General features: G+C 44.1%; 1 protein-coding gene and 1 non-coding gene across 14 annotated transcripts in view; both read left to right on the plus strand.

Moving 5' to 3' along the window:
• Positions 1–13,446, plus strand: part of LOC123844720 (general transcription factor II-I repeat domain-containing protein 2) — a 52,337-nt gene that overhangs the window by 14,839 nt on the left and 24,052 nt on the right. For 11 of the 13 annotated variants that reach the window (XR_010411975.1, XR_010411974.1, XR_010411973.1 and 8 more), the window contains exons 2-4: positions 5,709–5,812; positions 9,145–9,283; positions 11,243–11,359. Coding sequence is in view for 10 of the 13 variants with exons in the window: in XM_045875489.3 (XP_045731445.1) it covers positions 5,714–5,812; positions 9,145–9,283; positions 11,243–11,359 (355 nt within the window). In the remaining 3 variants the exon portion in view is untranslated. Of the gene's footprint in view, positions 1–5,708; positions 5,813–5,916; positions 6,055–9,144; positions 9,284–11,242; positions 11,360–13,446 lie in introns of those variants that run through there. The other 2 variants (XM_045875492.3, XM_054507631.2) reach the window with 2 other exon arrangements.
• On the plus strand, positions 14–125 carry LOC123845108 (U6 spliceosomal RNA). Its single transcript, XR_006790951.1, has one exon. It is a non-coding gene; the product is annotated as a U6 spliceosomal RNA (small nuclear RNA).

Here is a 13,446-nt window from a genome sequence, read left to right on the forward strand (position 1 = left end):
AATAGATACAATGGTGCTCGCTTCAGCAGCACCTATGCTCAAGTTGGAACAATACAGAGAAGATTAGCATGGCAAGGATGCGAGGATGACACGCAGAATAATAGGTACAGAGGTACCATACATGCGTTTAACTTTTGAGAGTTTAACCATGGTTGAACTGTAGACATGAAATGAGAACAATCACTATTTCAATATCATAGGGAGAGCTTGGGTGGCTCAGTCGGTTGGGTGTCTGACCTTGACTTAGGTCATGGTCTCAGGGGCCTGGGATTGAGCCCTGAGTTGGGATCTGTGCTCAGCGGGGGAGTCTGCTTCTTCTTCTCCCTCTGCCCCTCCCCCTAGTTGTGCTCTCTCACCCTCTCTCTCTCATGAATAGATAAAATCTTTAAACAAACAAAGAAATAAATATTGTAGGCACTCTCTGTCATTCCAGTGGAGGAGCATGTGGGAGACGGGAGCCTGGAATATGCCAGCCCCTTAAATGGTCTCAGTTCTCTGGGGCCTCTCAACGTGAACATCTCAAAACACCACGTGTAAAAAATTTAAAAAAAAAACACCACGTGTGACTCCAGTGTTTTAAAATGTGTGTTTTTCAGGGCGCCTGGCTGGCTCAGTCGGTAGAGCGTGCGACTCTTGATCTTGGGGTTGTAAATTCGAGCCCCACATTGGATGTAAAGATTACTTAAAAATAAAATCTTAAGGGGAGCCTGGGTGGCTCAGTCATTAAGCGTCTGCCTTCGGCTCAGGTCATGATCCCAGGGTCCTGGGATCGAGCCCCACATCGATGGGGTTCTCTGCTCTGCGGGAAGCCTGCTTCTCCCTCTCCCACTCGCCCTGCTTGTGTTCCCTCTCTCGCTGTCTCTCTGTCAAATAAATTAAAATAAATAAATAAATAATAAATAAATAAATAAAATCTTAAAACAAAAATGTGTGTTTTTCATACATCATGGCCCCTAACCTACTTCACTGGGTGATTAATGGAAGAAACAGCCATCCGTGTCTAGACTGCAGGGAAACCTGGCCAGCAGGACTTGGTGAGGGGTCACCAGGGAATCCAGTATTCATGCCGTCAACGTGCAAGTCATCAAACAAGGGCATTTCGTGTTCCAGTAGCTGCTTGATGACCAGCCAAGTAGGTGATAAGAGTTTAGAGAGACAGAAAAGTATTACAGTTATGGCTGGAAGACATGAACTCCAAAGACATAGCTATTGATGGCAAAACTCTTTTTTTTTTTAGATTTTTTTTTTATTTATTTGACAGAGAGAGAGTGACAGAGAGAGACAGCGAGAGAGGGAACACAGGCAGGGGGAGTGGGAGAGGGAGAAGCAGGCTTCCCGCAGAACGGGGAGCCCGACATGGGGCTCGATCCCAGGACCCTGAGATCATGACCCGAGCCGAAGGCAGTTGCTTACCGACTGAGCCACCCAGGCACCCCAAAACTCTTCTTTTTTAAGATTTTACTTATTTATTTGTTTATTTATTAGAAAGAGAGAGAGAAAGAGCACGATTGGGGGGCTGGAGCAGAGGGAAAGGGACAAGCAGACTCTGCACTGAGCTTGGAGCCCAAAGCGGGGCTCGATCTCATGACCCTGAGATCATGGCCTGAGCCGAAATCAAGAGTTGGAGGCTTAACTATTGATGGCAAAATTCTAAAAGCAAAGGGAACCAAGCCCTCCCCCAAAGAAGGATGGCCTTCTGATAAACAGCTCAAATCCACCCCAGCGGGGTTGACACATTTTAGAACCACTTATGTGAAAAAATGTGCCGTGTTGGCGAAGTTGCATCTAGTGATAAAGAGGAAAATCATTTCCCTAAATAATTAAAGAAATCATAGAAGAAAAATGTTCTCTCTGGGACAGGTATTTTTTGCTTCCTAAGATGATTTTGACCATGCATGAATTTGCCTTTGGGCGTGCCTACTTCCATTGTAAGATGGGACTCTGTTGTGTAAGAAAGGTTTTTTGGTTTGTTTTGTTTTTTAAAACAGTATTGGAATTAGTTTACTCTGAAAGATACTAGTCAAGAATATCAGTTTCTTAGTCACAGTTTCCTTTTTTTCTTAAGTAGGCTTCGCACTCAACATGGGGCTTGAACTCATGACGCTGAGATCAAGAGTTGCATGCCCTAGCAACTGAGCCAGCCGGGAGCCCCTCTTAGTCACAACTAAGTCCCACTTAGTCTTAGTTATTATATTATTATATAATAATAACATATTAAAGGGTTTTGATTGCTAGTTTACTTTGAGAACAGTGCAAATTTACCCATATTAGTCTTTTTTAAAAAGAAATATTTGCTTTATCTTAGATAAAAATTGGACACATGTTCAATATATTTAAAGGCTCATTTTTAAATCTTTGTAACTTCCAATGGGAAAATAATTTCACTGTTTCAACCAAGTAATGCCATTGATTTCTAAAAGTGTAGACAGGACTTTGGAGTGAAAGCTCCAGATTCGCCAACAGACTTATTTTGCATAAAATAAAAATCATTTCAAGTTGTGCCCTTCTCATGAAAGAATTTAATCTGAATTCTTAATGGTGCATTCTAGAGACTGATTTCCCCAAAAAAGAATTATATAACCCATAGGATGGACCATACAATTCCTGAAAATAGAAATGTACAAATAATTGACACAGAGTATGGTCAGTTTCTAAAAATAATTGTTAAAATTTTGAAATAATCTTGAACTTGCTGAAAAGTTGGGAGTATGGTACAAAGAACTTTTATTTTTTCTGAACCATTTGAGAGAAATTATCAACCTGTGGCCCCATTATTCCTGAATACTTAACAGTGTATATTTCCTATCAACAAAAATATTCTACATAAAGCAGTATTACAATCAAAGTTAACCCAGGGACGCCTGGGTGGCTCAGTCAGTTAAGCGTCTGCCTTCAGCTCAGGTCATGATCCCAGAGTCCTGGGATCGAGCCCCGCATTGGGCTCCCTGCTCAGTGGGGAGCCTGCTTCTCCCTCTCCTCTGCTGCTCCCCCTGCTTGTGCTCTCTCTTGCCCTCTCTCTCTGTCAAATAAATAAAATCTTTTTTAAAAAGTGAACTTTCCATAAAATATACCTTGATTTTAAAAATTTTGGGGGTGCCTAGGTGGCTCAGTTGGTTGAGTGGCTGGCGCTTGATTTCAACTTCAGTCATGATCTCAGGGTCCCGGAATCAAGCCCCATGGTGGGCTCAGAGGCAAGTCTACTTTGAGGATTCGCTACCCCTCTCCTTCTGCCCCTCCCCCTGCTCACATGATTTCTCTAAAATAAATAAATAAATCTTAAAAAAAAATTTTTTTAATGACAAGAACAGATGTTTCAAAGAAATGAAATGTAATCCCAGTGAGGATTTAGTCTACAGCAGTTATAAAGAATTTTTTTTTGAGAGATCGTGAGCAGGGGTGGGGCGGTGTGGTAAGAGGTGGAGAGAAAGGGAGAGAGAGAATCTTAAGCAGGTTCCACACCCAGCGTGGAGCCCGACCCAGGGCTCAATCCCACAACCCTGAGTTCATGACCTGAGCCAAAATCAAGAGTTGGACGCTCAACCAAACAAGTTACCTAGGCGCTCAGCTAAAGAATTTTTATAATAAAAACTTTTTCAAAAGGAGACAGTGAATGATCATTTTGATGATTTTTCTTCTTGCTGAATAAAATCTGCAGACATGAACAATGTTTGAGTTCAGGGATGGGTGCTCCACTTTGCTTTTTGGTCTGCTTCATTGAGAGACTTCTGAACTTGGAGGTTATTTTAAGGACATAGAAGGCCATGTCCTAGTCATTTTTTTCATTTTATAAACTACCCACGTGTAAGTAGTTTATAATGACAGACTTCTCCTTGTTCTCAAATATGGGTGTGATACGGAGAATCAAAGTTTTATTTTAAGATAATTATTTAAAAGCTTCAAATTGGGGACGCCTGGGTGGCTCAGTCTGTTGAGCATCCAAGTCTTGATCTCAGCTCAGGTCTTGATCTCAGGGTCATGGGTTCAGGCCCCATGTTGGACTCCACACTGGGCATGGAGCCTACTTAAAAAAATAATAATAATAAAATAAAAATAAAAGGTCCAAACTGAAGCGTGTGTATTTCCTTACTTGTTCATGGCCAGGTCATGCCTGGTATGAAGTCCCATTCACCTTTCACATTCTATTTCATAATAGGGAGACTGATTTATTAAAAGAGTAGGCTCCATGCTGGGAGCCTCCCAACACGGTACTTGAACTCACGACCCCGAGATCAAGACCTGAGCTGATATCAAGAGTCGGATGCTTAACCAAACTGAGCCACCCAGGTGCCCCAGATTTATAAAAATTTTTAACCAGGGCGCCTGGGTGGCTCAGTTGGTTAAGTGACTGCCTTTGGCTCAGGTCATGGTCCTGGAGTCCCAGGATCGAGTCCCACATCGGGCTCTCTGCTCAGCAGGGAGTCTGCTTCTCCCTCTGACCCTCCTCCCTCTCCTGCTCTCTGTCTCTCATTCTCTCTCTCTCAAATAAATAAAATCTTTAAAAAAAAAAAAAAATTTTTAACCAAAGCAATTTGATCTCCCTCTTCCTCTGCCTGCCACTCCCCCTGCTTGTGCTCTCTCCCTCTCTGTCAAATAAATAAATTAATTCTTAAAAAAAAAGAGAGAGAGACGTATGTGAATATTTCTGAATAACCTTATACAACCACCATAATTCACTCCCTTCGATCTATCTTTCGGCTTCCTTCCATGTACCTATTCATGTTATCTGTTAATTTATCTTTTGCTTACAAATATAATTAATCCAGCTGCTTTGGGGCCATAACATAGCCAGCAGTATTTCTTTAGAATGCTCTACTTCAAAAAATCCTCTTTATGGGGGTGCCTGGATGGCTCAGTTGGTTGGGCATCTGCCTTTGGGTCGTGATCCTGGGGTCCTTGAGTCGAGGCCTGCGTTGGGCTCCTTGGTCATCAGAGAGCCTGCTTCTCCCTCTCCCTCTGCTGCTTCCCCTGCTTGTGCTCTCTCTCTCTTTCTCTCAAATAAATAAAATTTTTTAAAAAATCCTTTTTATGGTGTTAGAGAAATTTTTTCAGAGACATCTTGGGATGCTACCTTGATTTAGAACTCGGAGGAATTTTGAGTGAGCTTTTATGCCAGAGAAATCTTAGCTGGGATCATCTCTTCCCTCCTTGAGTGTACAAACCCATTTCTCTCTCGTTTGTGGCTGGGAGTCAGAGTGTGGTGTCGGGCACTGACGTCATCAGGAAGTGGTTAACATGCTTCTCCAGCAAAGTACTTGAATTTATTTTGCAAGGAGATGATGTCCAGGTTTAGTGGAAAACACCCTTCATGAAAATTAGCATTCCTAGCCAGAGATCTTGGGCAAACCACTTTACGTCTTTATTATTATTATTATTATTATTAATTTGAGAGAGAGAGAGTGAGCAAGAGAGCACGCAGGAGCAGGATGGGGGGCAGAGGGATAGGGAGAAGCAGACTGCCTGCTGAGCAGGGAGCCCGACGCGGGACTCGATCCCAGGACCCTGGGATCATGACCTGAGCTGAAGGCCGACGCTCAACCGATTGAGCCACCCAGGCGCCCCCAAACCACTTTATGTCTTTGATTAGTTTCTTCACCTGTAAAGGGAGGTTGGAACTAGGTCATCAGTGAGGACCCTCGCAGCTCTAAACGCATGCTTAGAGGATACTGTGGATTTCCACCGCTCACTTTCTTGTTACTTCTCTTGGACAGGGATCATGGCCCAAGTGGAAGTGTCCGCCCTGCCTGTGGAAACCGAGGAGTCCTCAGAGAGCAGGATGGTGGTGACGTTCCTCGTGTCTGCTCTGGAGTCCATGGTGAGGCGGTCTGCAGTTCTATAAAATGTCCCCCAGTTGGACCACTGTTGAAATAGCAGAGCTGGGCCACATTTCACTCTATTTAACTGTAGCCTTCTTCACAGAGGTCCCGGGCTCAGCAGGTCACTGTTAAAGGCACTTCTTATGCTATGGATGTAATTATATCAACGTGAGCTTTCCAGATCTGAAAATTTAACGTGTGAAATCCAACGTGTGAAATGGACCGTGTGGGTGAAAACCTGGTGAGAAATGTCCTTAATCTCAAGGAATCTGATCACAAGATACTTATTGATTAGAAAGGGAAAACCAGCACCTTTATAAAAGTGGACAAGCCTGAGAGACACCCCCTTCATCAGGCGATCAGAGTGAACATCAGCAGTAATGGGGACAGACTGGCATCATGTGCCTCCCGACATGATGCGTCAGGAAGGGTCTTTGCCAATTCTGTGGCATTCCTGCCAAAAACGCAGACCAGAATCTAATGGGGGAACACCAGACAAAGCCAAATTAAGGGACGTTCTACAAAATGACTGGGCTGGACTTTTTTTTTTTTTTTAAGATTTTTTTTTTCTTTATTTTGAGAGAGAGAACAAGAGAGAGGGGGGTGAGTGGAGGGGAGGAGCAAAGGGAGAGGAAGAGGGAGAGAGAATCTCAAGCAGACTCTGTGCTGAGCATGGAGCCTGACGTGGGGCTCGATCTCATGCCCCTGAGATCCTGACCTGAGCTGAAACCAAGAGTCAGATGCTTAACCTACTGAGTCACCCAGGCGCCCACAAGAGTGGTATTTTCAAGGAGCATTAAGAAGTCCAGTAACACTGAAGCAGGGGGAGAAAAGGAGAAGTGGTCAGAGGTAAGGTTCAAGAGGCCCCAGGTGGCCAGATCATGTAGAGTTCTGTGCCTTTCTCCGCAGGGTGGTGGGAAACGTTTGGAAGGTTCTGAGTGAAGGAGTCATGCGGGGGCGTGGTGCTTGTGAGGACAGTTGGTGAACGTGGAACAAGAGTGGGATGCTGGGGGCGCCTGGGTGGCTCAGTCGTTAAGCATCTGCCTTCAGCTCAGGTCATGATCTCAGGGTCCTGGGATCGAGCCCCGCATCACGCTCCCTGCTCCGCGGGAAGCCTGCTTCTCCCTCTCCCACTCCCCCTGCTTGTGTTCCTGCTCTCGCTATCTCTCTCTCTGTCAAATAAATAAATAAAATCTTTAAAAAAAAAAAAAAAAAGAGTGGGATGCTGGGACACCAGTTAGCGGGCTAAGGCTATGGTTCAGGCAGGAGATTTCTGGCATGGACAAGGCTGGGAATGATGGAGGTGGGAAGAAGTGATGCTTCTAGAAGGACCTGTAGAGTTGACAGGACTTAGCAACAGATTGGATGTGAGTTGTGAGGTTTTCTTGGGGGGAAAATTAAGAGTTTTGGTTTTGGTTTTGGTTTTTATGGTGGTAAGATAGAGATCATAAAATTTACCATTTTAACCACTTTAACCAGTTCAAGGGCATTAAATACATTCACCTTGTCGTGTAATTGTCACCACCATCCCTATCCAGAGCTTTTTCATTTTCTTCAACTGAAACTCTGCACTCATTGAACAAAACTACTCCCCACCCACCCCTCCCTCAACCCTCTGGGAACTAAGAAGTTTTTTGGTGGTGGTGGGGGTGCGCCTGGATGGCTCAGTCAGTTAAGTGTCCAACTCTTGATTTCAGCTCAGGTCATGGTCTCCAGGTCGTGAGATTGCACCCCACGCTGGGCTCCACACTCAGTGGGGAGTCTGCTTGGGATTCTTTCTCCCTCTGCCTCTCTCTCTCTCTGTCTCTCATGAATAAATAAATCTTAAAAAAAAAACAACACAGAAGTTCTCTCTGGTCAGGAATATACCTACCAATGTAGCATATGCAGTTATAAATACACCACACATTCTTTTCAGTCTTTGGAAGGATTTACACAAAGTAAGTTTAACGGATTTCTTGTCTATAGGACACACACCTGTAGCCCTACGATGAACAGGAAGTGTGTCTTATGTATGAATTTTCACCTGTTGCACATCCCTACCATCAATAATAAAAACATACTCAACCAGGTTGGAGGAAATACTAAGTTATCTCTCTATTCTGTCTATGGAAAATATTTTAAAATTGTTGTCATAGAAAGAGGCAGTCAAAGAGTCTGTAGCCAAAAATATGGGGGAAAAGACCTGTTGGAAAGGCAGGTCAGCTGGTAAAGATACTGCCCCCAGTTCTGACAAGCAGCAAGAATTCGCTGACAGCCACTGGGTGTCCTACAATTTGACTCAATTCTGACTCAGTCTATGTCGAGAGAGTGGAAGATCCCACAGGTTAAGGGCTCCACCCTCCAAGGCCACCCCTCACTTCAGATGCTGACATCAAGTCAAGGTTGTCAACCTGTGCTTCTGACCTACGGATCGGAGGTTCCAAAGAGCCCCCCCTCCTTGGGTGTGATTAATTTGCTAGAGCAGCTCACAGAACTCAGAGAAACAGTTTACTTACTGGATTACCGGTTTATTACAAAAGGATGTGACTCAGGAACAGCCAGATGGAAGAGATGCATGGGCAAGGTATGGGGAAAGGGTGTGGAGGCTCCATGTCCTCTCCCGGTTCACCACTCTCCCTAAATCCCTACGTGCTCACCAGCCGGGAAGCTCCCGACGCTGTCCTTTTGGGGTTTTATGGAGACTTTATTACACATAGGCACGATTGATTAAATTACTGGCCACTAGGGATTGAACTCAACTTCCAGCCCTTCTCCCCTCCCCAGAGGCCAGGGGGGGGGCCCGAAAGTGCTGCTCCTCCAGTCACATGGTTGGTTCCCCTGGCAACCAGCCCCATCAGGTACCCTCATTGACCTTGACATTAACCTTGACAAAAAGATCCCTTTGTTGCTCTCTTAGGAAATTCCAAGCGTTTTAGGAGCTCTGGGCCAGGAACAGTGGAGGAAGACCAAATATATTATTTATTGTTATAAACCACAGTATCATAAGTTAATAAAAATATTAACTTAATAAGTTAAGAAAAATATGTTCTCTGGGTTTTATGATGTTTATGGTATTTGCTTGGTGGATTTGTTTTGTTTCTTTGTCTCGGAGATTTTTCTCATTCTAAATGAATGCTCATTTTTGTACCTAATTTTGTATTTTTCTTAAATTTAATCTCTATGCCCACCATGGGGCTCGAACTCACAATCATGATATCAAGAGTCACATGCTCTACCGACTGAGCCAGCCAGGCGCCCCCGTGTTCTTTTCTTAAAACAGATCTCTCAGGCTCCACAAGATCTGGATCTGCCCTGGTATATAACACTGTATTCTTTGTTTCTATTTCAGTGTAAAGAGTTGGCCAAGTCCAAAGCAGAAGTGGCCTGCATTGCCATGTATGAGACAGACGTGTTTGTCGTTGGAACCGAGAAAGGACGTGCTTTTGTCAACACCAGGACGGATTTACAGAAGGATTTTGCAAAATACTGTAGGCGTTAACAGTGTTATCCTTTGTATGCATAACTCTTAAAATATTTGCTGGGAAGACTTATGTAATGTTTTCTTTTAAGGTATCCTAAGCATTATCCTAAAACTGGTTCTGATACATCTCTTTTGACTTGGCATCCCAGTGAGTAGCTGCCCAACACTGAGGAGTCCAAGAAACGGGGCCAAGTGTATTTTGTCCTGTGTCCTCAGCAGCACCCTGGTTTTGTTAAAGAAATGTGAGGAACATAGAGTAAATTATCTTTGACTCCTTTTATAAACCCACATTTTAAAAAAATTCTGGGGCGCCTGGGTGACTCAGTCGGTTGAGCATCCCACTCTTGGTTTCAGCTGGGGTCATCTCAGGGTCGTGAGATCAAGCCCCGTGTTGGGCTCTGCACTCAGCATGAAGTCTGCTTGAGATTCTTTCTCTCTCTGCCCCTCTCCCCCACATGTTCCTTCTCTGTCTAAAATAAATAAATAAAATCTTTTTAAAAATTCTTTTTTTTTTTTTTAAAGATTTAGTTTATTTACTTGACAGAGAGAGACACAGCGAGAGAGGGAACACAAGCAGGGGGAGTGGGAGAGGGAGAAGCAGGCTTCCCGCCAAGCAGGGAGCCCGATGTGGGGCTTGATCCCAGGACCCTGGGATCATGACCTGAGCTGAAGGCAGATGCTTAATGACTGAGCCACACAGGTACCTAAAAATTCTTAATTTAGGGGCGCTTGGGTGGCTCAGTCATTAAGCGTCTGCCTTTGGCTCAGGACATGATCCCAGGGTCCTGGGATCAAGCCTGCTTCTCCCTCTCCCACGCCCCCTGGTTGTGTTCCCTCTCTCGCTGTGTCTCTCTCTGTCAAATAAATAAATAAAATCTTTTTAAAAAAATTCTTAATTTACTTGTTCCCAAAGGAAAGGGAAAAAACTCAGGGCTTGTTAGGTATTCCTCTGAGTTAATAATCATTTTCCCTTTTTCCACTCTGGGACCTTCAGAGCCTTCAATGTGTTATGAGTGGCAAGGATCACTAGTGAGCATATGGGGCCATATATGACGGAAACTAGTCTAGGGTGTTAAAACCTACTTGTATAGTGATGATCTCTACCGTGGTAGGTCATCTACCAAATACTGAGTTAGCACCTTAGTATTTTCTGGAACCAAGAAAGGGAAAAAAAAAACCACAAAGATTTATCAGAGGATATAATGTGAATGTGAGTGTGGAGAGAGAGGATGGATATAGATGTAGATGTTTCCAAGGGTTGGTCAGAGGGAATATGGACATAAATATATATTTACATATGTCAAGTTCATATATAAATGGGAAGGAGAGAGGGATTCCATCATAAATACCCTGTTCTTTGTGTTTTTTTAATTTTAAATTTTAATTTATTTATCTATCTATTTTAGAGAGAGAGAGCATGCATTAGTGGGGGTGGGGAGGGGCAGAGGGAGAGGGAGGGAGAATCTTACACAGGCTCCACGCTCAGTGGAGCTGAGCATGGAGCCCGAGGTGGAGCTCGATCTCACGACCCTGAGATCATGACCTGAGCTGGAATCAAGAGTTGGATGCTTAGCTGACTGAGCCACCCAGGCACCCCCAATTTTTTTTAAGATTTTATTTTTTAAGTTCTCTCTACACCCAACATGGGGCTTGAACTTACAACCCTGAGATCAAGAGTTGCATGCTCTACCGATTGAGCTAGCCAGGCACCCCATCTCTGTGGGTTTTCTTAATTACAAGATCCTGTTTTGGGGCACCTGGGTGGCTCAGTCAGAAGAACATGTGACCATCTCAGGGTCGTGTGTTCAATCCCCACATTGGGGGTAGAATTTACTAAAAAAAATCGTGTTTTATGTTTGTTCATTCTTCCCCCTTTTTCCTTTACCAATACCAGAAGCATAGACATTAAGGGAGTGCACAAGACAAGTGCTTGGATAATGAGTCTGTGCCTGTCACTCACTCACAGGCATTACCGAAGGGGCGGAGGCCAAGCCCCCATACCCAGCGAACGGGATGCAGATCGATTCAGGAGAAACAGAAATACTCAGAAAAGCGGTCGAGGACTATTTCTGCTTTTGTTACGGTAAAGTTCAGGCATTAATTCTCTGAATAGTTCACTAAGGAGTAGGACAGTGTTACAGATCACCTTATTGGTGTGACCCCTTAGATGCCTCTGATGCTTAAAACTCCACATTCTCTTTAAGGGAAGAGCCAGTTCTTCAGGACCAGAATAAGTCTTTTTTTTTTTAAGATTTTATTTTATTTATTAGAGAGAGAGAGAAAACACAAGCAGGGGGGTGGCAGGCAGAGAGAGAGGGAGAAGCACACTCCCCGCTGAACAGGGAGCCCGATGTGGGGCTCGATCCCAGGACCCTGGGATCATGACCTGAGCCAAAGGCAGACACCTAACCCACTGAGCCACCCAGGCACCCCAGGACTGAAGTAAATCTTACAGAAGACAGCTTGATCTCTTGTGGTCCATGGAAAGCTCCGATTGACCAGACTTCAGTCTTCATTCTTTGCTCCCGTTTTAGGGAGCCCCCGGTGGAGGGCCAGTGCAATTACAGTTGACCCTTGAACAACGCAGGGGTTGGGGCAATGACCCCCGGCACAGACAAAAATCCGTGTCTAACCTTTGACTCCTCTCCAAACTTAACTATTAATAGCCTACTGTTGACGGGAAGCATTACTGGTAACAGAAATAGTCGATTAATATATATTTTGTATGTTATGTGTATTATACGATGTATTCCTACAATAAAATAAACTAGAGAAAAGAAAGTGTTATTTAGAACATCATAAGGAGAGACTCATGGGTGGCTTAGTCGGTTGGGTGACCCCACTCTTGATTTCGGCTCAAGTCATGATCTCAGGGTCATGAGATTGAGCCCCGTGTCGAGCTCCGTGCTCAGTGGGTATTCCAAGATTCCTCTCCCTCTGCCCCCTCCCTAGAATAAATAAATAAATAAATAAATAAATAAATAAATAAATAAATAAATAAATAAAATCCTTAAAAAAAAAAAAAAAAAGAGGGGCTCCTGGGTGGCTCAGTCGGTTAAGCAGCTGCCTTTGGCTCAGATCATGATCCCAGGCTCCTGGGATCAAGCCCCACGTTGGGCTCCCTGCTCAGCGAAGAGCCTGCTTCTCCTTCTCCCTCTGCCTGTTGCTCTGCCTACTTGTGCTCTCTCTCTCTCTGACAAATAAACAAATAAAATCTTTTTAAAAAAAATCCTAAGGAAGAAAAACCATGTTTACAGTACTGTGCTGTATTTATTGAAAAAAATCCATATACAGGTGGACCTGTGCAGTTCCAACCCATGTTTTTCAAGGGTCAACTGTATTACAGATGTCCATTGCTATTTCAGGTGCCAACGTCACCGTCATTGGTCTCTCCACCTACTCATGTCTTTCACAAGCATTTAAGATAGGGAATTTTTTTTTTAAGTTTATTTATTTATTTTACATAATCTCTACATACGCAATGTGGGGCTTGCACTCACGACCTCAAGGTCAAGAGTTGCACGCTCTTCTGACTGAGCCATCCAGGTGCCCCAAGATGGGGACTTTTTTAAATACCTAACACAGTATTTTCAGGGGCACCTGGGTGGCTCAGTCATTAAGCGTCTGCCTTTGGCTCAGGTCATGATCCCAGAGTCCTGGGATAGAGCCCCGCGTCAGGCTCCCCACTCTGCGGGAAGCCTGCTTCTCCCTCTCCCACTACCCTCTGTTTCTGTTCTCTCTCCCGCTGTCTCTCTCTCTCTCTGTCAAATAAATAAATAAAATCTTTAAAAAAATAAAAAATAAAAAGCTAGGTAACCAAGAAAAAAAAAAAAAACAACTAGGTAACCGAGAGGGGCGCCTGGCTGGCTCAGTCAGAAGAGTGTGTGACTCTTGATCTCAGAGTTGTGAGTTCGAGCCCCGCTTTGGGGGTAGAGATTACTTAAAAATGAAATCTTAAAAAAAAAAAAAAAAAGACTAGGTAACCAAATAGCTACACAGGTGTTGTACTTAGTTGTGATATAAGCACTTTCTTAGCATCTCAGGGTCTTGTTTGTCATTTTTAAAGAGAGCTTCACATATTTATGGGACCTCCAGGTCCCTGTGAGTGTTTGGCTGTGGGGGGCCCCCAACATAGGGGATCTTGGGGTCTCAGGCTACCCTTCTCTGAGA

This window comes from Mirounga angustirostris, unplaced genomic scaffold (genome assembly GCF_029215605.1).
Source record: "Mirounga angustirostris isolate CCGP_5_RB_7025 unplaced genomic scaffold, mMirAng1.0.hap1 SCAF_5, whole genome shotgun sequence".
Classification (NCBI taxonomy): Eukaryota; Metazoa; Chordata; class Mammalia; order Carnivora; family Phocidae; genus Mirounga; species Mirounga angustirostris.